This window comes from Pangasianodon hypophthalmus, chromosome 4 (assembly GCF_027358585.1).
Source record: "Pangasianodon hypophthalmus isolate fPanHyp1 chromosome 4, fPanHyp1.pri, whole genome shotgun sequence".
NCBI lineage: Eukaryota > Metazoa > Chordata > Actinopteri > Siluriformes > Pangasiidae > Pangasianodon > Pangasianodon hypophthalmus.
The window spans coordinates 28139416-28161689 of record NC_069713.1 but is presented as its reverse complement, the minus strand read 5'-3'; the positions used below and the strand labels follow the sequence as shown (position 1 = coordinate 28161689).

At 39.3% G+C, this 22274-nt stretch overlaps 1 protein-coding gene and 2 non-coding genes across 3 annotated transcripts; 2 read left to right on the top strand and 1 right to left on the bottom strand.

Annotated features, from left to right (window-relative positions):
- Nucleotides 1-487: 487 nt before the first annotated feature.
- sgip1b (SH3GL interacting endocytic adaptor 1b) lies at nucleotides 488-21282 on the bottom strand. The gene is made up of 23 exons (XM_026935916.3): nucleotides 21005-21282; nucleotides 19327-19390; nucleotides 18670-18694; nucleotides 18486-18542; nucleotides 18165-18222; nucleotides 17002-17174; nucleotides 16838-16849; nucleotides 16023-16034; nucleotides 14871-14895; nucleotides 14670-14745; nucleotides 14422-14498; nucleotides 13685-13765; nucleotides 13533-13607; nucleotides 9964-10623; nucleotides 8922-9043; nucleotides 8644-8797; nucleotides 8149-8260; nucleotides 7877-8032; nucleotides 7471-7603; nucleotides 7118-7320; nucleotides 6838-6902; nucleotides 5966-6130; nucleotides 488-5490 (listed from the first exon to the last, which is right to left on the bottom strand). The coding sequence occupies exons 1-23, from the start codon at nucleotides 21012-21014 to the stop codon at nucleotides 5468-5470; spliced, it is 2538 nt and encodes an 845-aa protein (XP_026791717.2). The 5' UTR covers nucleotides 21015-21282; the 3' UTR covers nucleotides 488-5467.
- Nucleotides 12300-12372, top strand: trnat-ugu (transfer RNA threonine (anticodon UGU)). Its single transcript has one exon. It is a non-coding gene; the product is annotated as a tRNA-Thr (tRNA).
- On the top strand, nucleotides 13094-13166 carry trnat-ugu (transfer RNA threonine (anticodon UGU)). Its single transcript has one exon. It is a non-coding gene; the product is annotated as a tRNA-Thr (tRNA).
- Nucleotides 21283-22274: the final 992 nt, after the last annotated feature.

Genomic DNA, 22274 nt, shown 5'->3' with positions numbered 1-22274 from the left:
CTGTCATGGTAGCACCAAAGGGGTGCTGAACTACCCAATGTTCTTTGCTGCGTCTGCTCTGTTCATGTTTATGTCCTTGTTGTCACGTCACTGGTTTTGCTAGCACCATACTCAGTAAACACTATCTGCACTTGCTTCTGCCTCCTCTACAAATCCGTGACACTAAAAAGCAACCTGCCTTCCATTTGAAGATTTATTTTCATATCAAGTTCTATTAATATACAAAATAAGCAAATAAATAGACAAACAAATAAACTTTTAAAATTATAAAAAAATATTAATTAATTAACTAATTTATTTATTTGTTGACTACAAACCAACAAACAAAATTTAATAATTATTATTTAAAGCTCAAAAATTCTTATTAATATTTTTTATTTCAGCTTGATTTATGTATTTAGTAGGCTGACCTGTTTCACAGCTCCCACATTAGCATATGGACAAAGAAAATACAGAAATAAATACAGAAATTTAAAAAATAAGAGTAAAAGTAACACAAAATGAGTAATTGAGTAAATAATACCAGAGTTTACGACACGTTTATCCTTTCAGTGTCTACTGGTTGGGAATTCTTTTAGTCATAACCAGTTATGCGATCGGTACAATTGTAACAGAACGAAATGTTAGTAAGCTAACAGGTAAACTGGCAAACAAGCTAGCAGAAACCGACTGACAAGCAGACAGACCCCACAGTGGTGTTTTTAATTTATTTATTTTATGTTAATACTTTATATTACACCTTTAATATACCTATCATTTTCAACCTTTATATTATCATAGACCCTGTGAAGGCCGTATCCTACACATTAAACTTTTGCATATTCTGTTTTATCTGTAATGAACAAGATGCAACTGATAAATACAGATATTACTTCGCACATGGCTTTTTCTATGAGATGAAATTGTAACCGGCAAAACGGCGCTCACACACACGCACACACACATACACACACACACACGGCACAAGAAAAAGTCTCTGTGCAGGTCATGTAAGGTCTAAAAAATGATTCAAATAATATAATGTAATAATGTAAACAAAATAATCTGCTAAACTGATGGCGGCCATATTCCTGATTCATCCTGATCAAAATAATTAGCGTTCATAATTCCAGAGATTATTTTTGTGGAACCTGTTTTAATATTAAACCCCCCAAAATGAAAAAAATAAAAAAAAAAACAGTACAGCTTTCCAAAATCAACAGTATCACCTAATTAACACTGTAACCCCGTAGCGTGATAAGCACATACAACCCTGTTTTTTTTAAATTTTTTTTTAATAATTTCAAACTACGTAAGAATCAACAGAGTCGTTGAAGTTTTCTTGACCCGAATCTCTTTTCAGGACAGAAAGGATCATGATTATTTATGCAACAACCAAAAAAATCATTAAGAATTTGAAATTCCTTGACTAAAAAACTAACCGCAGTGCTAGCTCCAGTAGTGTTCAGATATAAAGTTAAATACATACTGCAGATGTTTAGTGTTTATATATTTTCTTGAAAAAAACCCCACATTTTCACTACAAAAAAAGGCCACAGCATGCTAGCAACATTAACAGTGTTATGTTAGCATCAGCAAAACGCTTTCTGAAAGGTTCTAACTACCGTTCGGTTTCTCAAACATTCAGTCTATCAGGGTTTTCTGGGTGATTTGAGGAGAATTCTTACATAACGTTCAGAAATATTTAGAAATGTAACACACTGCTATAACACTTGTAACATTTTTAGTAGCCTGAACATTAACACAAACATCTCCATACTGTTAGCTTTTCTCTCACCGTGAGCATCGTAAACACAGACCATTACTATATCACATTTTCACAATATTTCACCAATGTTATTTTTATAACCTTTTGAAAACCTTCGTACTTTAGATTATTATATGATCTGATATCGCTTTGTTTTAGCTAGGAAGTGACTAGCAGCTAGCATTCTTCTAGCTGGTTGGCTACTTTTATAATTCAGATTTCTAAAACATTACTAAAAACCTTTGTGCTAAACATAACCTTTTATGAGAGAATTTTCTTGGACCTGTCCTAAATGTTTTTTTTTTTCATTAGGAAGGGCACAAATGCAATGAAAACAGATTTTTGAAACAGATTTTTCTAACTTTTTGAAGAAATGGAGTGTTTAGCAATACGATTAATTTTAGCTAGTTACATACCATCACCATCCACTTTAATAGGAACACATACAACTGCTCATTTGTGCAGTTATCCAATCATTCAGTCATGTGGCAACAAGAAGCTGAGGCTATCGTGGGCACAGGCACACCCAAACTGGACAGTTGAAGACTGGAAAAAGACCAGGTGATTGGATGATAGCCTCAGATTCCTGTTCTTGACTGACAGGAGTGGAACCTGATGTGGTCTTCCGCTGTTGTAGCCCATCCACCTCACGGTTCAATGTTTTGTGCATGCTAAGATGCTTTTCTGCTCACCACGATTGTAAAGGGTGATTATATGAGTTACGATATCCTTCCTGGCAGCTCGAACCAATCTGTCCATTTTCCTCTGATCTCTCTTATGAACAAGGCATTTCCACCCACAGAACTGTCTCTCAGTCAATGTGTTTTGTTTTTCGCACCATTCTGTGTAAACTCTAAAGACTGTTGTGTGTGAAAATCCCAGGAAATCAGCAGTTTATGAAATAGTCAAACCAGCCCATCTGGTACCAACAACCATGCCATGGTTAAAGTCACAGATATCACACTTTTTCTCCATTCTGATGTTTGAAGTGAACATTAACTGAAGCTCTTGACCTGTATGTGCATGATTTTTTGCATTGTGCTGCTGCCACATGATTGAATGATTGCATAACTGCATAAAAGAGCAGATGTGTAGGTGCTTCTATTAAAGTGGAAGGTGAATGTAAATTACGTATGCAGCTGTGGGACGTAATTGTTCATGCGGCTGAAAATGTTGCAGTAACTTTGTACATTTCTCAATGTTATGTAAGAATTCTCCTCGGAACAGCCAGAAAATGTGACAGATTAAATTTGCAACCAAAAAAAGCAGCCAAAAGTTTCTAGAACATTCGAGAAAAAGTTTTGCTAACCTAAAATTGTTATGCTAGCATGGCACCAGACAACAGCTATAATGCATGTTGTGGCCTTCATGTAGTGAAATGTGTTTTTATCAAGAAAAGTTGTAAACACTAAATATTATATTTAACTTTTCGAAAACATACTGTAGCTAGCAATGTGACTAGTTCTTGAATTGAGAAATCTTAAAAGTCAAATCACGGATAACCACCAGGGTGACTGATGTATGATGTATGTACATACAGCAATCTTTCTGGAACTTTCTCACCGAGTTGAATAACAAGGTGGGTATCTGAGGTTTATCCATGTGTTTCTTATCACCCCCTGGTGGCTTGGAGGTATGAACTTTTCTTGCTTGAGTAGACTTACGATAAATAAAACAGATGCCTAGAATACGTCAAAGCATCGTACAGTACACGCTGAAACAAGGGGTTTTGACTTTTAGATATATAAAACGGCCATTTGTATACTTCATAAATAATGTGTGTTTTAAAAAAATGGAGAAAAATAACATCAAATAAAAGGAACATTGAAATAAAGTGCGGTCATGAATTTTTTTTCAACTACTAAACATTGGCTTATGATAATACGTAGAAGCTGTATATCCGTTACATATACATATAACAATTCTTATCTTACATTTATACACAATCATCAATATTGCTACAGAAAAAAAAAAAACGTTTAAAAAAAGTCCACATTGTGGAAAATCAAATCGGTAAATAGTTCATACTACGGAATGCTGCATTAAATCCTGACACAGATTCTGTGTCGCTTAATTATCAACATTATTAGTATTTTGATTCAAGACACATGATTAGAAAATGTTTAGGCATCGCTATGTTGCATGAAAATTGAATTCCAGAGTTTATCGATATCTAATTATGGAACATCATTTCCGCTTTTTCAACCTCACAGACAAAAACATCACCTCACAACCGACGCGAATATCAAAATTCATATGAAACTAATCTGATGTCTACCACGTTTCCTTCTCTGTTATGATTTACAGCTTTTTTTTTTTTTTCAAGTTCAACATTTGGTTGAACTAGTTAGAAAATTTGAGGTAAATCTGACGTCCAGTATCATTTATCTAGTATAACACATGTTATTTGCATTGTTTTGGGGGGGAAATAAATATTTAAAACATAACCGAACATCACCTCACCGGTTTCTGTTATTATATTGGCTAATCAAACTCTGGGATTAACAGTACACGATATCACAAGGCATGTGCCGATTTTATGTTTTTATATCTCAGTAAATGTTACCCCTTTGTATTAAAGAGCAAGAGAATGTAGCTAGCTAGCTAACAAATGCTAGTTAACTAACGCTAGCTAACAAGATACATATACTGCCAGTTAGTCTGTATTACATTAGGTCACAAAATTTAACCCAGGAAATGACTTCTGACAAATGACAATATCCTCCTGACACTTTATCACCATTTGTATCAAATATCAAGCTAACAGGTTTAACACAGTGCCTGTCAAGTTGTATTACATTCACTTTTGACATATAGCAAATATGCATTTTTGACATTTTATCCTGCATTGCATCTAATATTGTGCAAATATAAGGGGCTTTGCAACTAATGTTAACTAGCTTACAAAAAAAAATAGCTAGCTAAATTGAACCTCCCCCCAAAAAACAAGCTAATATAACAGTTATGGGGTATAACTTGTAGTATTAGTTAACTAGATAGTTACCTAATGCTGGCTAGCGTATCATTAGGTAAATCAGGTAAATATCCTCCTAAATTTCACCCTGGGAATGACTATGAATCTTTTATCTCTATGTTTCATAAGTAGCTATCTAAAGAAATCTATCTAGAGCTAGCTAGCAAATTATGCAGTAACTTTCAGGTCCCTTTACATTATTTTACCTCATATAATACAAGTAAAAATAAATCTGTAATTATGTTATTGTTCGTAAACTAATTTTTCAGTCTTCGCAACAGTTTTTAAAATTTTCGGAAACTTTTATCTGATGAACAAAATTATGGTGACTTTAAAAAATAAATAAATAAAAGCACCCTCGCTAAGAATTGTTCATGGTGAATATCACAATATTTTAAGTACCTGATTATCGGCACATGCCCAGGATATAAAGTCACTCATACACACACACACACACACACACACACAAACAAACACGCATATTATCAAGCTCTGAGAGGAAACTCTGCCTTCGTGCATAAACCCAGCAAAGAATGTTGCTGTATTGCATTTGTCCTGAAATTGCCTTTATACACACACACACACACACACACACACACAATATTCTATGCCGGAGAGACACTACTTGTGAAATTCCAAGTTAAGGAATCCCTTTGAATTTTAAAAACATTGTTAAGTCTCTTCAGTGGTGAATTTGAAGGCGTCGTCACTCCGTCTGTTCCACGAGTTGTTGTTGTTAACTGACGTCAGTTATCTGCCAAATATTTACCTGTAAAATAGATCAAATAACACTGAAAAACAGACAATATATATTTAATAACATCGGATGAATTCTGGATTCTGATTGGTCAGAAGGTGTTGATTAATTTTCTGTAACAGCAGATCTGACAATAGTGCAGTTGCAAATCACAGGTTTATATTAATGCGCTTGCTCTAATATGTTACCGTTTCTATAGTAACAGCTCATTCACAAGTACGTGTACAGTGGACACTGCACTTAGCCACATTAAAGAAAAGGTGTTTCTGTAAGTTATTAACATTAATGGAAGGAGTCTCCAGTGTCAGCACTTTGTAGCAGTCAGTAGGTGTTACAGATGTGGTGTAAGAGGAATAAAACACTTCAGGACGTGCTGGAAATGTTCAACTTCAGTGTTTTAACAGTAACTACAGTGTGATGTCACTGATTATTTTCCTATAAAGCATGGCCTGTCATGCTTTATTCCTTATTTATCAAATTCACACACCTGTCGAGAAGCGCTTCTTAATCAGGGACAGTCTGTATCCACTTCCCAGCAGCTGGAAGTCGCAGCCGGACAGTGTGCTTCCCTCACTAGTGAACTGCACGGCCAGTTGGGACGGTTTACTCGGACCTTCGGCCAGCTGGAAGCGACACAACAGCGCCCCCACTCCTAACATGAAAAAACACGCACATGACCCGTCATTTTGGCTTTAAACACTTTACATCATTTTCATGGTTTGACCAGGTATAGAGGGCGGAGCTAATAAATTCGTTAAGATCTACAGTTGGTTGGTAAATATTACAAAGTGTTTATAGTATGAACACTAATGAGACATGAATTTTACCTTTTGGGACAGAGCAAGAGTTCTTAACTTGCTGCTTTCCTAGTTCCTAGTTTCCTAGTCCATATACTTACAGTTTTGGATGTCTTTTTTTTTTTTTTTTTTTACATCCATTCATAATTATCCCTTTACAGCCTGGTTTATATTAATGGGTTCGTTCTAATGCTCAATTCTACAGTAATAGATCATTCACAGGGACTTACGGAAGATGCTCAACATAAAAAACCCGACACTTAAAACAGATTGTAAAAATATGTGTCATCTGGTGACAGTTTCAACAAGAAGGTGTTGAAACTGTCACCAGATGTTAAAGTGTTTATGTAACATTTATGGAAGGAATCTTAAGGCTTATTACTCAGTAATTACTATGAACATGAAGAAACAAATTATAAGTTAATTAACCAAAGATAATTCACATAAATCAAAGATTTTCAATACTCTTCTCACCACCAATGAGTATTACATGAAATGACTAGGTGAACAAAAATGATAACTAAATAACTTTGTGTCAAAACTGACTTGAACTTCTTTGTACCTCCGTTTTCTGATTTCTGCGAGAGTTCAGAGATCTTCCACAGTATCTTATGGGTTTCTGGGTTCCTGAGAGAACAAAAAAAATGTTTAGTCGAACAGATTAATTCCCCATGCTAGCATAACCATACGGGGATCAAAACATCAAGAGTGCAGCTAACATTGCGTGATTCTGGGATTTGAACTCACAACCATTGGGTAACTAGCACAGAATGTTAGCTGCTGAGCTAACATCCATGAATAATGGTTAAGTTATTGTGACATGATTAATCACAGATCCTCACCATATAGCTGGAGGCAGCATGGCCTGCAGTTTGGTTACACCGCCGTCCACTGGCACCAGGAAGTGGATGTTGGTGAGGGGTGTGGGGATGGGCATGGCCTCTGCATTGTATTTGTAGTCTATCCTGAGGTCAGTGCTGTTAGCATCACCGCGCCAGCTTAGTGCCAGGTTCAATGGAGTAGACTGGATGCCCCGTGCCGACACCTGGGCAAGAAAACACATGGCAAATGTCACTTTCTGACCAATTAGAATCCAGAATTCAAGTGAAGTGGAATATCTGTGTTATTTTCTTGTTTAAGGAAATAGAATTTCTAACTGATATAACTGATGAAATAAAGTGTGTTCTCGGCTCACCTGGTACTTCAGCATGTCCACATTGTAGTAGGTAGCCTGAGGCCGCTGGTCCGCCACCTTCTTGAGATGAGCCATCAGGTTGGGCATGTTCACCCGAAACTCTTTACAGTCGGAGAAGGCAGGCATCGGGTCACTGCGCATAAGTCATAGTCCAGTTCACTGTGGATGTCCCGCTATTATAACCCAAATATTTCACAAATTTTTAGCAAATCTTAGCAATATGAGGAAACTGCAAATAGCTGAGGCCTTTTACATTGCCTAAAGTACAGGAAGCTTTAGCAGGAATCCAAAGGTGGAACAGTGCAACATCGTTCACATACTCTGACCCCTCGTGGCCCCCCTAAATATAAAATCTTATTCATGAGTCAATTTTTGCAACCCTTGACATTATAAACAGTGCTTTTACCAGCAGAGCAGCTGAGGGTTGGGGAGGACCTGCTCCAGACGGCTGTAATGGCTGATAGTGAAGGTCAGTACTGGAGGACTCGGCTGGTTCGAGAAATGTCTTGTGATGCCTGCTGGGAAGGACAGAACCATCTCTCCAGTTATCTTTACCACACACCTGCAGAGACACAGAGTGAGGGATGGTTGGGACTAATGACTCGACATGCATGACTGAGACATATTCGTGCTGCTGCTGGACATGGTTCAGCTGTACTTGTTCAGTGTAGTCCATACTTGCTGGGGTCGGCTCCTTTGAAGTAGGCGCTGATGGTCTCTGTGAAGGCTGCTGCCACTGGTAGAGTGTCCTGGGGACCCATGGTAAGTGGACTTGGTCCTCGGGAACAGGCTAAAACAAAGAGAGAACAGCAGATACACCCTTACATTAAGTTAGTCTTGACTCAAACTACAGTATACTCTAAGTCTAAATCAACCGAGTCTAAGGAAGATCAGACTAAAATCGGGATTTTCTTGCGTGCCAGTTCCTGGTTAGTCTAGGCTTAACCTTAAATTCTGCATGTATGTGAAGGTTAATGGTCATCCAGGTCATTTTGAATGTCTAGTAGTAGTAAATCATGGTGTTTATCTTGAAGAGCTTTTGCCACTCATCTGAAGAGCTTTTGCCCTCATCACTCATCTGATGACAAACATCATCAGGGAAAATAAGGAGGCCTGGAGTCCCCAAGCCTCCTGATCAAGATCTTTAGCAGCTCAAGATCTTTAGCAGCTCACCTGAGACAGAGAGATTGAACTCTCTGCCAAGCGTTGGTGTGGAGGCAGCACTGAGGGAAGTGATGGAAGAAATGGAGGAGCTACTTTCTGCTCGGGCCAGGGGAGCAAAGGGAGGAGGACTCCATGAGTGGACAGGACCGCTGATGGGCCAAGCCTGGGAGCCAACAGTACACAAGAATACATTGATTTCAGAAAAAAAACAATGACGGTATAGTTGAAATCTAAGGATTTGAAATATATAAAATTGGTGTGTGTGTGTAGAGAGGAGTGTATCATACCAAGTCTGCCACGTTTGGTTTACCAGGGGGAAGTTTGGGCCGCGAGGATGGCCGGGGTGGGAGTGGTGGTATTGGGCTACCTGCTGATAAAGGAGTGCCAGGACGTGCAGGTGATGAAGGCCCTAAAGAAAATTAAAAATGTCTAACTCCCTGAAATCTTCACACAGTAATATAAAAACACTACCGGTGGTCATGATCACTAAAGATACAGAAAGATCTTGTACCATAATGGTTATGTTTGTAAGCACTATACTCATACACCCTTCCCTATGTACTTGATTATCTAGTTTCTGAATTTCTTTGGGCTACCAACGTCTTAAATTAAACAGTAATATACTGCACATTGGCCATGTGGTACCTTATATCTTCAATGCCCATTGGCCAATTTTTGGCAAAATATCCACTCTGAATTTTGCTTTCTTTAGGGTTGCGGCTTGACATCTTTTCTAGGCCAAGCTGTACTTGTAGAAGTGCTTGGCACCCTATACTTCATTTCTCAGTAGTGCTAGCACATCATCCGCATACTAATAATGCATTATATTGTAAGGAGAAAAACAACTATAGACAAAGTTTATGTGTCCTAATACAAAGATACCTTTTTCACAAACCTACTACCTGTCTGAAAACCTTGATAGATTTTCATTGCTGTGCCAATGTACACTCTTTAAAGGGTTCTTTGGACAGTTAAAAGTTCTTCCCAAAGAGCTGTCCTTGGAACCGTTTTTCTAGATTTGACATTTATACCATATATATCTTATTAAAAGCCAGAAGCTTTGCACTCTCAAAAACATGTCCTTGGGTATGCTGGGGTCGAAGTGGGGTTTTTAGGGTACAAAGATATGTCAGTGGGGTGGTAGCCTCAAAGAAACATCGTACGTGCCTTAGAAAAACATTTTTGTTGACGAAAATTGACATACATAATTGAACTACTGGTGTACCTTTTGAGGGTACATTTATACTTTTGGACCATGGGAAACACTCCCAACATACCATAACAGGACATAAAGATTAAAAAGAGACTATAAGAATGTGAAACACTCACGGCTACCAGGCCCTGGTGAGACGGCCACACTCCTGTAGGTGAGAGGGGGCAGTGGAGGTGGTGTGCCACGCAAACCCCCCATCCCAATGTCCTTGGGTGAGGTGGAAAGTGAGAGGATTTCCTCTCTTAGCCCAAAAGAGTCTGGTGTTCTTCTGGCATCATCTCGCATCCCCAGAGGAGGTGGCACAGTTGGCAGAGGGGGCATGCCAGGGCTAGGTAGAGTGAGAGGAGTAGTCATGGAAAAGCTGGACTCTTGGAGCGGGAATGTGGAATGTTGGGGTTGGGCCAGATCATCAGGAGATAGGGAGTCTGGGGGGGAATCTGGGGGTGGGGGAGGAGGAGATTCAGGTGGAGGGATAGAGTGCAGCAGAGGAGGCGATGAGGCAGGAGGTGAAGTAGGGGGTGTGTCCTCAGAAGAGGATGAGAGAGGTGGGGAAGGGGCAGGCTCATCAGGGGGTGGAGGCCTGGAGGTTGTCCCATCAGTGAAACTGACCCAGTTGGACTGCAACATCTCTGATTCAGATTTGGGGGTATCTGATGGGGCAAATACATTGTCCATGTCAGGAAGAGCAGGGCCCCCTGTAGGGTCTGATAGTAGAATGTCCCGATAGATCGAAGGTGATCCTTCTCCTCTTACACTTGGAACAACACTGTAATAACCTGCCCAAAAAAACAGTTTTTAGTTAAAGAGCAATCCACAGAGGACTCACAGAAGACTGAAGACAAGGTGAAATTGTACAGAATGAAGTGCTTTGGCATCTGTGATGTTGCTTCACCATATGAGACTAAGGGCAGATGTGCTCATCACTGACATCTGCTGTGGATGGTGATATGATATACCATCAAGAGGTCAAACTGATTCTTACAGAGAAAAGAAGAAGAAAAAGCATATTGACTAGATCTGATTGTACTGTCATCTAACGTCAAGACCCTGGAAAGACTGGTGCTGGCGTACCACAAATCTTTGATTAATCCATCCTTGGGGCTGCCACAGTTGATGTATCAATCCCATGCCAGGTGGTTTAAAAAAATGACAGTGTCTGTGTGAAAATGGGTTCTGAAAATCTGGTGTGACTGAGAGGTTCAATCATCATGACTACACAGAAAGGTCTACAATGCTGACCTGGGACTGAGTGGGGACAACTGAGGGGCCGCCAAGATAAAGGAGTGAGCAGAACACCCAAAATTACTTTGTAACCATCATACACTCTCCTGCACTATACACTATACATTTGGTAACATTATACACTATATATTTTAATAAACTTCTTCAAATAATGTACATCCTGCAGACACTGTGCTCCTACTCCTACCTACGTAGTACTGGTAGCACTCCATCAAGTAGGTCCTTCTACTTGTTCAGCACTTTTAATCCTATCCAACCATTTAGGCTTGGACAGAAACTGTGATCAGAGATCTCACTAATAACGGACTACCTGTTTGAAAAACCACAGTTTGTGAGACTGTGTGAGTTCTGAGTCTGAACAAGTACTGAATAAAACGGTGACCCTTGAAACCTGCAGAAGCTTTTAGATTTTTCCACTGTGGGCCTTTTGTTATGTAAATTAGTAATCACCCTGAAATGCAAACACTTTATCACTAGTTTTTGTTTACTTTATCATTCTGTGTATGCATAAGCACCAAGGGTGTGACTGAAGATAACTTTCATAAATGTTCTTCACATTCTTCCACACAATAGGTCTCATGTAGGGCTCAATGGTTAGCACACTGGCCTTGTAAACCAGTGACTGTGAGTTCAAATCTTGATGGGCCCTTTTTTTGAAGATAAAAAAATTATAAAGACGATTTCAGGTTCTGATGTTTGTAATTCAAAATGTTGGGAACTGAAATTGCTGGAAAAGAAGACACAATAAGTGGCACTAACTGCTGAAATTAAACTTTTCACACTGTGCTGTGCTTTTGTGAGATAATTCAGGCTACAGCAGAACCTTGATGATCCTGTGTTGATCTTTAAAGTGTACTTTAAAATCTGATAAAAACTGGTTATAGTCTACACAAACTGCTTTAACAGTTACAACTGCTACATTTTCTAGATCAGTGGATCTCAATGTGGAGTCCAGGTACCCCCAGCAGTCAATGAAGCAGGCCAGGGGACTTTATATTGTTACATAGGTGGAAATTGAAAAACACCTTTATCAAAGAGATTATATTTACTACTGAGGGCTTATAGTTGCCTATTAGAGCTGTGGAGCCCTGCATGAGAGAGACTGAGCTGAATAATATTCACAAAAGCTTTCTTCCTTTATACCCAGAGTGCTTACGTATGTACATTTACTTTCCAGGGTGTGCATGCAAGCATATACCCATACACACATGGCTCCATAGCTCAGTGGTTAGAGCACTGGTCTTGTAAACCAGGGGTCGCGAGTTCAATTCTCGCTGGGGCCTTAAATCAAGCTTATGAAGCTCCAAACCATGAAAGAAAATCTCCTAGACTTGTTTGAGGGTGACAATCTCATGGACCAACCCAGGTTCCAATGTTTCTGATCTAAAGCACTGGGAAATTAAATCAGTAGCAGAAATGTTGATGAGTCCAGCATTTCTGAGCCCTAAACCCTACAATTCCTGGTTCAGTGAAGAACACTGATCTAGAAAATGTAGGAGCTAATGCAGTTTCTGTGGCTTACAATAATGTTCTAACAAAAGTACATTCTGAAAAGCAGGAGATTTCACTCCAAAAGGAAGACCAGTGAATTGCAGGGCACCACGCACACACATTCACACCTAGGAGTAATTTAGCATAACCAATTCCACCTAGCCACATGGTTTTGGACAGTGGGAGGAAACTGAAGAACACCCACAGAACATGCAAAATTCTACATAGTCAATAACCTGAGCTCAGGATAGAACCCACAAACCTGGAGCTGTTTTCTACATTTGTATTCTCAAAGCTTTGGTCAAAGGCCTCAGCAAGGCCTAAACTCATAACCCATGGTTTACATGGCCAGTGTTCTAAACACAGAGCTATGGAGCCCTGCCAGAGCAGCAGAAAATGACACACCCTCAGTGCTTACGTACACACAAGCTGAACAAAATGAGATGACTTACTTTCCAGGGTGTGAACCAACTTGCTGACATAACAACAGCTCTAACAAGCCCATAGCTACAAGGCTCCATAGTTCAGTGGTTAGAGCACTGGTCTTGTAAACCAGGGGTCGCGAGTTCAATTCTCGCTGGGGCCTTCAATCACTGTTTTGAAGATTGAAAAACTAGAAAGAAAAGCTCATGAACTGATATAGCTTCTGATTGTTCTGATCTAAAATGTCAGGAACAGAAATTGCTGTAAAACACAACACAAAAGTGACACTAACGGTTGGACTTAATTTCTCAGGCCACAGCAGAACCTTATAGAACCTGTGTTTTCCTGATAGTTCTTCAGACATCCTTTGGATGCTGGATGTAAGATTTGAAAATGTCATCCTCTTATTGCAGGATTTTCACCTTCGTATTTTATATTACCACTGTCAATTGGGAACTCCGTGTCATAATGTGATTTTTGTGTGTCCGGAAAACTAATCCCACCCAAATAGTAGTACAAATCTTCCTACCTGACGATTCCAGAGAGCTGGATCTGTAGCTGGGTGGAGTTGCAGGAATGTTCTTCGGAGGAAGAGGAGGTGGAGCTGTAAGAACAGATTTGTGATTAAACAACATGGCTGACTTCATAACCCAGAAAAAATCTCTATCAGTACTAATTTACCTCCTGTGGGGAAGCGTCTGTTCAGCGGGGAGGTGTTGCTTGGCGTTGATAGACGCCACAGCTCCGGCTCCGCTAAGAACACTAAATATGATGAAACAAGACTTTTATCAATATGTTCCAAGAAGTAGTAATATAATTAGCAATCAGAGCTGACATGCTAATGTAAAAAGCTAGCTAAAACACATAGGATTTTTAATCTATGGATAAACATCTTAATGAGCAACCACAGCTGACATGTTAATCAATAAAGTTAGCATAAATTTAAATAACTACATGCTATGTAATGCTACATAGATATTTTCTAACCTATAGATAATTCTGTATTAATAAGCAATTGGACCTGACATGCTAAGCCGTAAAGCTAATTGCACCATGTATCACTTTGCTAATCTATGGATGATTCAACATTATAATTAACAATGAAAGCTGACATGCTAAAGGCTAAAGTACACTAAGTTACTTATTGTATTTATAAATCTATAAATACTTTAATATGATAATGAGAGCTCTGAGCTGATTGCTAAAGGCTAAAGCTAGCTAAGTCACCTTGCATATTACCTATTGAAATTTTACTGCTGAAAATTTTATAGACATACAAAATCAGAAATAGTTGCATGTTGGATTTGTCAGAGATTAGCATGTTTTTGTAGCATGAAGGTTTATTCTTGATCAGAATCCATATGTTAGCATTTTGCATAATTTATGCATTTTGGATAGTCTTAAAGAGTTTGTTTTACCTTCCGAGTTCTGTGCTTCGAAGTTTGCCTCAAACGGAGGGCCGAAAAAAGCTGAAGCATTGTCTGATAACCTTTTACTGCAGAACACACAGGACAACAATACAGAAACATTAGCAAGAACTAATAGCGTAAAATTAATGACTAACAAATTTGACCAGATCTTAAACATAACCAATGCTTAAAGTTTCATTTTTGTTTATAAATGCCATGATTAGTGATGTGTGTCTACATGACAGCCAGTGGCTAACCTTGGTGTGTCAGGACCAGGCCCCGGAGTTAGAGTCGGTGTTGGAGTGGAACGTCTAGGCCTGGCGATCTCCTCACCTATAGGGATAACCAGGAGTAATGGCTTATGGTGGAATCCACAAATCATGCTCTGTTTATGCTACAAAATTAGCAAATTAAAATCTGAACAACAGGATGTTCGCTTTCACACATTTCACACTTACTTGAGATAGTTCGTTTCAGTGGACACTGTGAAAAAGAAGACAGCAAAATAAAAAACAGTGTTAGGTAAGTGATTCTACAAATTAGTACTAATTATTTTACTAGAGATGCACAAATTCCAAAAAAATCCCGCCCTTTAACCAGCCGTTCTTACAAATAGCAACATAGAACCAAAGGCAATGAAAATCCTGGGAACATAATATTCTGACAAGTTAGGACCTCAGAATATAGGACCCTGAGAACATGGGATTCTGAGAACAGGGGAGCAAAACAATGTAAGCTCTTGAGAATACTGACCCCACGGGAAACTGGCTACTGGGAACATAGGGAACTAGTAGCATATTATCATGGCAGAATAGGGCTTCAGGAATATAGGACTCTGGGAATATGGGATGCTGGAAACACAGGGCTCTGGGAACATACATTCCTGGGAAAATAGGACTTCAGGACTATAGGACCCTGGGAATATGGGACCCTAGGAAAATAGTGTCTTGGGAACAGGGACCTTAAACATAAAATCCAGGACCCTGGAATAGTATGATGCTTATAATCAGTCCTCAGATTGGATAATTAAAAAGACAAACTGTGAAAAATGCAGATGGGTATCCACTAAAAGAGATTTGTAAATATCAGTGGGAAAAAACAGTCACGCATCTCCAAAGCGCCAAAGCGCCAAAGTTGCGATTGTGAGTTTTGCTGCGATTGCTATGGCAACTTCTCAATATCCGATTGACAACCTGCGGTCTGTCCAAAGCTTGTCTAGCTTATGCACATAAAACAGAGGACTTCTGATGTTTTGTGTAATGTAGCAAATTGGCCATTTTGACCAGTCACTTCTTGCAACCCTAACTTTGAATGAAGGACTGTTTTGTGGGCTTACATGGAATTAATTAAGTTGATTTTATATGATGTGCTCAAGTCCTACCATCTTATTACTATACATTAGCAAAATAAATTTCACTATTTGAGTTCAGCTAATATTTACACATTCATGACCTATGTTGTTGCTGTGGCCTGTCAATAGGGGGCAGGTTTGGTCCATCACAGAGTGACCACCACATTCGTGCTTATATTGAATGGCAGCTCTGAGTCCTGACAGTGAGCCCCATGCAACTTTTTTGCAATGACTCAAAAATGGCAAATTGCAAACTTACCGGGCTGCGCCTCTGTGGTTGCAAGATGGAAAAAGTGATAATAATCAGTTAAACAATATATCATAGTATTTAGCTATTTAACAATGTGCTTTTTTTTTTAAACACCATTTCATTTATTCTTTTCAGTATAAAAAAAAACACGAGTCTACTACATTTGATACTTGTGGTGAATTTGGCAGGCATCCCTGGTTCTACAAGATTGTTAAATTTGATCATTCTATTCCAAATCTAAACATATGAAATCACTATTATTCATTTTTGTACATTCAAGATCTTTTATCTAGATACTCTAATTTGTTATGTAATAAAAACCAATACTCAAGTTTGCTAGGAAGCTCACTAATGTCCAGGGACACCATCTATGTGATAAAACCAGCCCAAACCACTTCTTAGGCTTCAAAATCATGACAACCAATGAGAAATATACTGCAGAATTTAGGAAGTAGGTATCTATTTAGTTCACAAAACAGTGACACAATTAATATAACATAAACCAAACATCCAATCAACCAGACTGCTGACAAAAATGATTGCAGGCAGCAAGTCAAGAGTGGCCAAAATTCAGCAGGGGAAAAAACTTGACGACTATGTTAATCTCAGTTACTGACATCATAAGACCAAATTTAAGGTAGTACGTCACTACAGTCTACCAAACCACTGGAATGTTTCATACCTCTCTATATTTAAGGGGAATTTTTTTCCTCAATAAACTGAACTGGATCTTTCAGTTGAAATTACATTCAGAGAACTGTAGATGATAGTTACACATGCTAATCTTTAAACATTCTAACAATTAAGTCATGCTTCAGACTTACTGGACTTTTCATCTGTTGCGAAACAAATAAAGGGAGACAGCAAAATTAGATTCTTTCAAAGATGCTAGCATTGGTATACAAAGCTTGTTTAAAGCATTAGCTACTTAATTTGTGTTAACACATGGTAGGATTTGAGAACTGGAACTGTTCTTGTTGGTTCTTACCAAAGGCGAGGTTGAGATGGCCAGCGTGCCCACAGAGGCCTTCAGCTCATCCACTGTGGACACAGTGCCGTTATCTGGTGCCAGGGGCTTGATCTTGATCTTAAACTTCTTCCCTGGCTCATCCTCACCCTCTGACTCACTGGATGAGAAGAAGGTTCTGGCTTTGGCTGGTGGTGGAGGTCCATTAAGGAATACTGGTTTAATGTGTTTCTGAAAGTTGTCTACTTCGACAAGGAATACATCCATATTTACAGTGTCCTATTTGACTCAACTCAATGTTCTCCTTCATACTAAACAGTTAGGGAACATGTGTAAGGGACCTTAAGTTCAGGGTTGGGCCCATGGGGTCACCAAATGTCAAGGTCCCATATACCCGGGGTCCCATGTTCTAAGGCCTCTTGTACTGAGGGTTCCATGTTCCCAGTGTCCTATACTCTCAAGGCCCACTTTTTCTCAGGGTTCATGGAACGCTGGGAACATGGGACCACGGGAACACGGGACTTTGGGAACAAGGGAATCTACAGTATGAGATCTTGGGACCTTGAGAACAATGATTCTGGCACCAAGGACCTTGGGAACATGAAATCAGTATTATACAACCCTGGAAGATGCTGAGAACATAAAATCATGGGAACAAGGACCCTGTGAACGTAAGACCAGGACTCTGGAAACACATGACATTGGGAATATAGGGTTCTGGGAACAAAGACCCCAGGAATACAGAAGCATGCATGTCGAGGTCCATGGGGATATAGGGTCCAGATAATAAAGACTCTGGAAACGCAACACCACGGAAATATAAAACACTGGGAATATAGGACCCTTTGAACATCTGATTCTGGGAAGATACGATCTTGGGGACAAGGAGCATTGAGCCAATGTCCCTGGGAACATAGGGACTTGGGAACAAAGATGTCTGGAAATATAGAACCCTGAAAATATAAAACCCTGGGCATGCAGGATACAGGGAATATAGGGCCCTGGAAACATAGGACCTTAGGAACTTAAGACCCAGGAAAACAGGGCTCTATGACCATGGAACCCTAGGAACATAAGGCACTGAGAACAAAGCCCCACACCTCAGTGTAGAGCAGGTAGTTTGAGACACAGCTCAGACAACATTATTCAGTTCAATTATATTGTTTTTACATGAAAAAGGATATTTCCTCCTTGTTCTCCGGGTCTGATGCTGAAGCCCTCATCATCCACATCAGGGGAATTCTGGGATAGACAAAATGAAGCAATGAGTTAGTCAGGGAAATGTTATACCTGGCAATAAATGATTACCTCAAATGTTGTTGCCCTGTTTTTCCTGCATTAAGAGCAATATGAAAATGGGTCTAACTTATGCAAAATGTGCTGCTGCACCAAGAGATAATATTGTGATCTAACAGTAAAAAATATTACAATATCACATTTCCTTATCATGATATATGATCATATCATATACGATCAGCGGAGTAATACTCAAAAGCATTGCTTACATATCGATCCCAGTCTATCTCGCCGTAGAACCCATTTGGAGCACCGTTGGCTTTTTTCTGGGAATGACACAAAGCGAAAACTACATGTTTTATTCACTGTAGATCAGAATACATTAGAATCCATCAGTATTAACTTTAAATGTTCTATCTCAAACAGTGAACGTATTAACGTGACTGTACTCACTGATTTGTCTTTCTCTGGTGATCCCCTAAAATCAAATAAAACAGGATTTTACATCATTTGTATATAAATTAGATGTATTTCCAATCACGTAACACATGCAGGAGGGTGTTAGTCTTTAATTCAGATGTAGTCAGCCACTTAGTCACTGGACCTAAGTGGCTAATGTAGTTAACAAGTAATAGAAGCTGATAGCCACCAGTTTAGCACTAAATTCTCCTTAATTGGCTTTCTGGAGGGAAATAAGAGAAAAAGTTGCAGAGTTAAAAACAATCGTAGCTTCATCTTTCTTTTTCATGCTGGTGTGGAGTTTGGTGCAGGAAGGGGATCTGGCCTAATGTTTGGAGCTGGAGCGCTTGTACATTAGAAGTGACGATAATGTAGTTCTGGTGTTCATGAGCCAAGAAAAGCGTGTCCCGCTTTCTGCACAATGCTGAACTGGTAGCTATATGCTTCCATTACTTGTTAGCAAAATTTGCCTCAGAACGCACTGCAGACAACAAACATATCTTGGTTGATCGATTATAATTGGGGTAAAGGAGAATACTGTCAGTTTAAGTGACAACAATAATTAAAACACTGTATTAGAAATGCACAGTGTTACAGTTTAAACGAAATGCATGATCAGTACAAAAACTGATCCATTATGGAGTTACTCACGTGGAGTCAGTGTCCTTCTCTTTCTTGCGTAACCCGAACGCCTTTCGGGTTCGCTTCTTCAGTCCTGAGGAAGAGGAAGGGGGACAGAGTCAGAGAAAGAGAAAGAGCATGAAGGGGTTTAAGTAGAAAGTAAAAGACAACTCAGACATGCAGCATTTTGTGGCTTAGTGGTTTAGGTTCTATACTAATGACTGAAAATGTTGTGAGTTCAAATTCCAGACTGCCAAGTACTGTTGAGTGCAAAAGTTTGTAACCCCTAAAGTTTTTAAAAAGAGGGGAAATGAACCTGGGTTAGAATTCCAACATTTCTGAAACCGTAAAAAGACAACAATCCAAACTCAATGATCCAATGATGCAAAATCAACATAAAACTTTTTTGAAAAGAAGTCAAATATTCTCTGAAAAGGGTTCTGTGTAGAATCTGAAAGGGACAACAAATGTCAGGAAAAATATTATAATTCAGAGAATCCAAAAACTGCTCAGAGGAAATGAAAGACATTAAAGGTAGCTCAGGTAGGCATCAAAAATATTTATATTACATACAAACTTTGAACTGGTGTTTGTTAAACATGGAATAAACCACGGTGTGACATGCTGTTATAGTAAAGTAATGAGTGATGGGGTGGTGTGATGACACGGAGTTACTGATAACATCCCAAAGCTGATTATTTCCTACAACAGCATTTCCCCAAGTGTTTTATTCCTCTTATACCTCAGCAATTTGCCAACAATGAGAAGTATTATTCCTTAAAGAACAACAGGTTATACTTTTTATCCATTTATAGTTACATTTAATGTCGTGGAACATCCTTCAAACAAGTTCCTGTTCTCGCTTATGTTATAGCAGCTATAAACAATCATTCCCGCACCAGCCTCTCTTATTTACTGTCTTGAATTTAAAAGTAAAAAAAAAAAAAAAAACACAGCTCATCATGTTACAGAGAAACCGCAAAGCGTAAATTCCTCTGTCCTGAAGATGTTGGAAAACTTAAAGTTACAGCTTTTCCTCTGACTGTTACAAAGAGCTGACACTGGAGACTCCTTTCATAAATGTTAAATAACCAGCTCCTTACAGAACCAATGATTACACACGGCTTTTCATCGGTTTATGTAGAGCGTCCACCATACAAGTTCCTCTGTGTGAGCTGTTACTATAGAAACGATTAACATGGGCCTGTGATTTGCAGCTGCACTATTTCCAGGGCTGCTGTTTGTAGAAAATGAATCAACACCTTCTGACCAATCAGAATCCAGAATTCAGCAGTGCTGTGGAAAAGATTTTAGGTGAGATAGACTTCCATGACTTGTTGGTTACATTCAGTTAATAAAACCAAAGAAGGAAACATCAGACACTGAACATATCTTGGTTTACTGACTACATTTTGGGCATTTTTCTTCTTAACTCCACCAGGTTTCTAAGAATATTTCCACATTCTGGTCCTTCATCCTTCCTTTGCTGAACATTTTCGTGTGTTTCCTGTGTTAAGACACCTGACCCGAGTCATCACACACTCATTCACACACCCTTGACGAGAATGTAGTCTGTGCGTTAGAGAAATCACGCATAAATAAATGGAGCAGGACTGGGGAAAGGTGTGCTAGAGAAATGAACAGAGGTTGCGTTAAAGATGAGGTGTTTGCAGAGAATGACATGAAGGTTACAGCAGCATCGTTTCACCTTCCATCATGGTTGCAGCAGCAGCAGCAGCAACAGCAGCTTCTCATTCCACCGGAGCGACGCACAGACGCGCGTAAAGCCGACACCGAGCAGGATTCCTGTCCTGTCTTTCTTCTCTCCTCCTCTCCTCCTCTCCTCCTCTCCAGGCGCTCAGGCAGCATCCACACACGCCATCACCATCACCGAGGAGCCGCTCAGCATCACCGTGATGATGATGATGATGATGACGAGGATGCTGAGGAAAGAGAAGCCAGAACAGGACGACACACACATCTTTGGACGCGTCCCAAACGGCTCCACTTTAAAACATGAAGTGCACTACATAGGGTGCAAAAGCCATCATTTTATCCCCTCTGTAGTGCGCGTGTGCAGGAAGGAGCAAGCTGGCTCATGTTTGCCTTGAGGGATTAACACACCCGACTTCCTCCTTAGCGCCGCCTAGTGGCCCTTAATAATAGTAATAATAATAATAACAATAATAATAACAATAATAATAATTTCTAGTATTGTGATGACTAACAAATATGTATAAAAGTCATGATACTATGAAGTTAATATTTATCATATACATTTATTTATCATATATATGTATTTCTTTTAGATTATTTTACATTACCTTTACATTTGATCTCTAGAATCTTAAATTTATCTCAAGCAATAAACTATCCATCCATCCATCCATCCATCCATCCATTCATTCATTTTCTGTACCGCTTTTCCTACACAGGGAGTCTGGAGCCTATCTCAGGGGACTCGGGGCACGAGGCAGGGGGACACCCTGGACGGGGTGCCAACCCATCGCAGGGCACGGTCACACACACTCACACACCCACTCACACACTACAGACAATCTGGGAAAGCCAATCAGCCTACAACACATGTCTTAGGACTGGGGGAGGAAACCAGAGTACTCAGAGGAAACCCCCGAAGCACATGGAGAACATGTAGACTCCACACACACAGGGCTGAGGCGGGATTCGAACCCCCAACCCCAGAGGTGCGAAGCCACCATGCCCCCGGCAATAAACTATTTATTTATTTATTTGGTTCTCTTTATTATCATACATTTTTTTAATGATTATCTTAGGAAGTAAACAGATTTTCAAAGACTATAATTCACACTTCTCTGTGTTTTCATTATCACAGTACTGTATAAAAATATGTAATAAATACATTAATAAAAAATTGTAGACTAATATATCTAGCGTAGGTCTATATATAATAATCTTTTTCTGATTTTAAATACAATAGCTTACTCTCTTTCTTTATT

Excerpts from the sequence above, each read along its gene's own strand:
- sgip1b (XM_026935916.3), bottom strand. Across the intron at positions 8,798-8,921 it reads AACCAAACGTGGCAGACTTG|GCTTGGCCCATCAGCGGTCC; the intron begins GTATGATACACT and ends GTTGGCTCCCAG. Across the intron at positions 7,604-7,876 it reads AACCCTCAGCTGCTCTGCTG|TGACCCGATGCCTGCCTTCT; the intron begins GTAAAAGCACTG and ends ACTTATGCGCAG.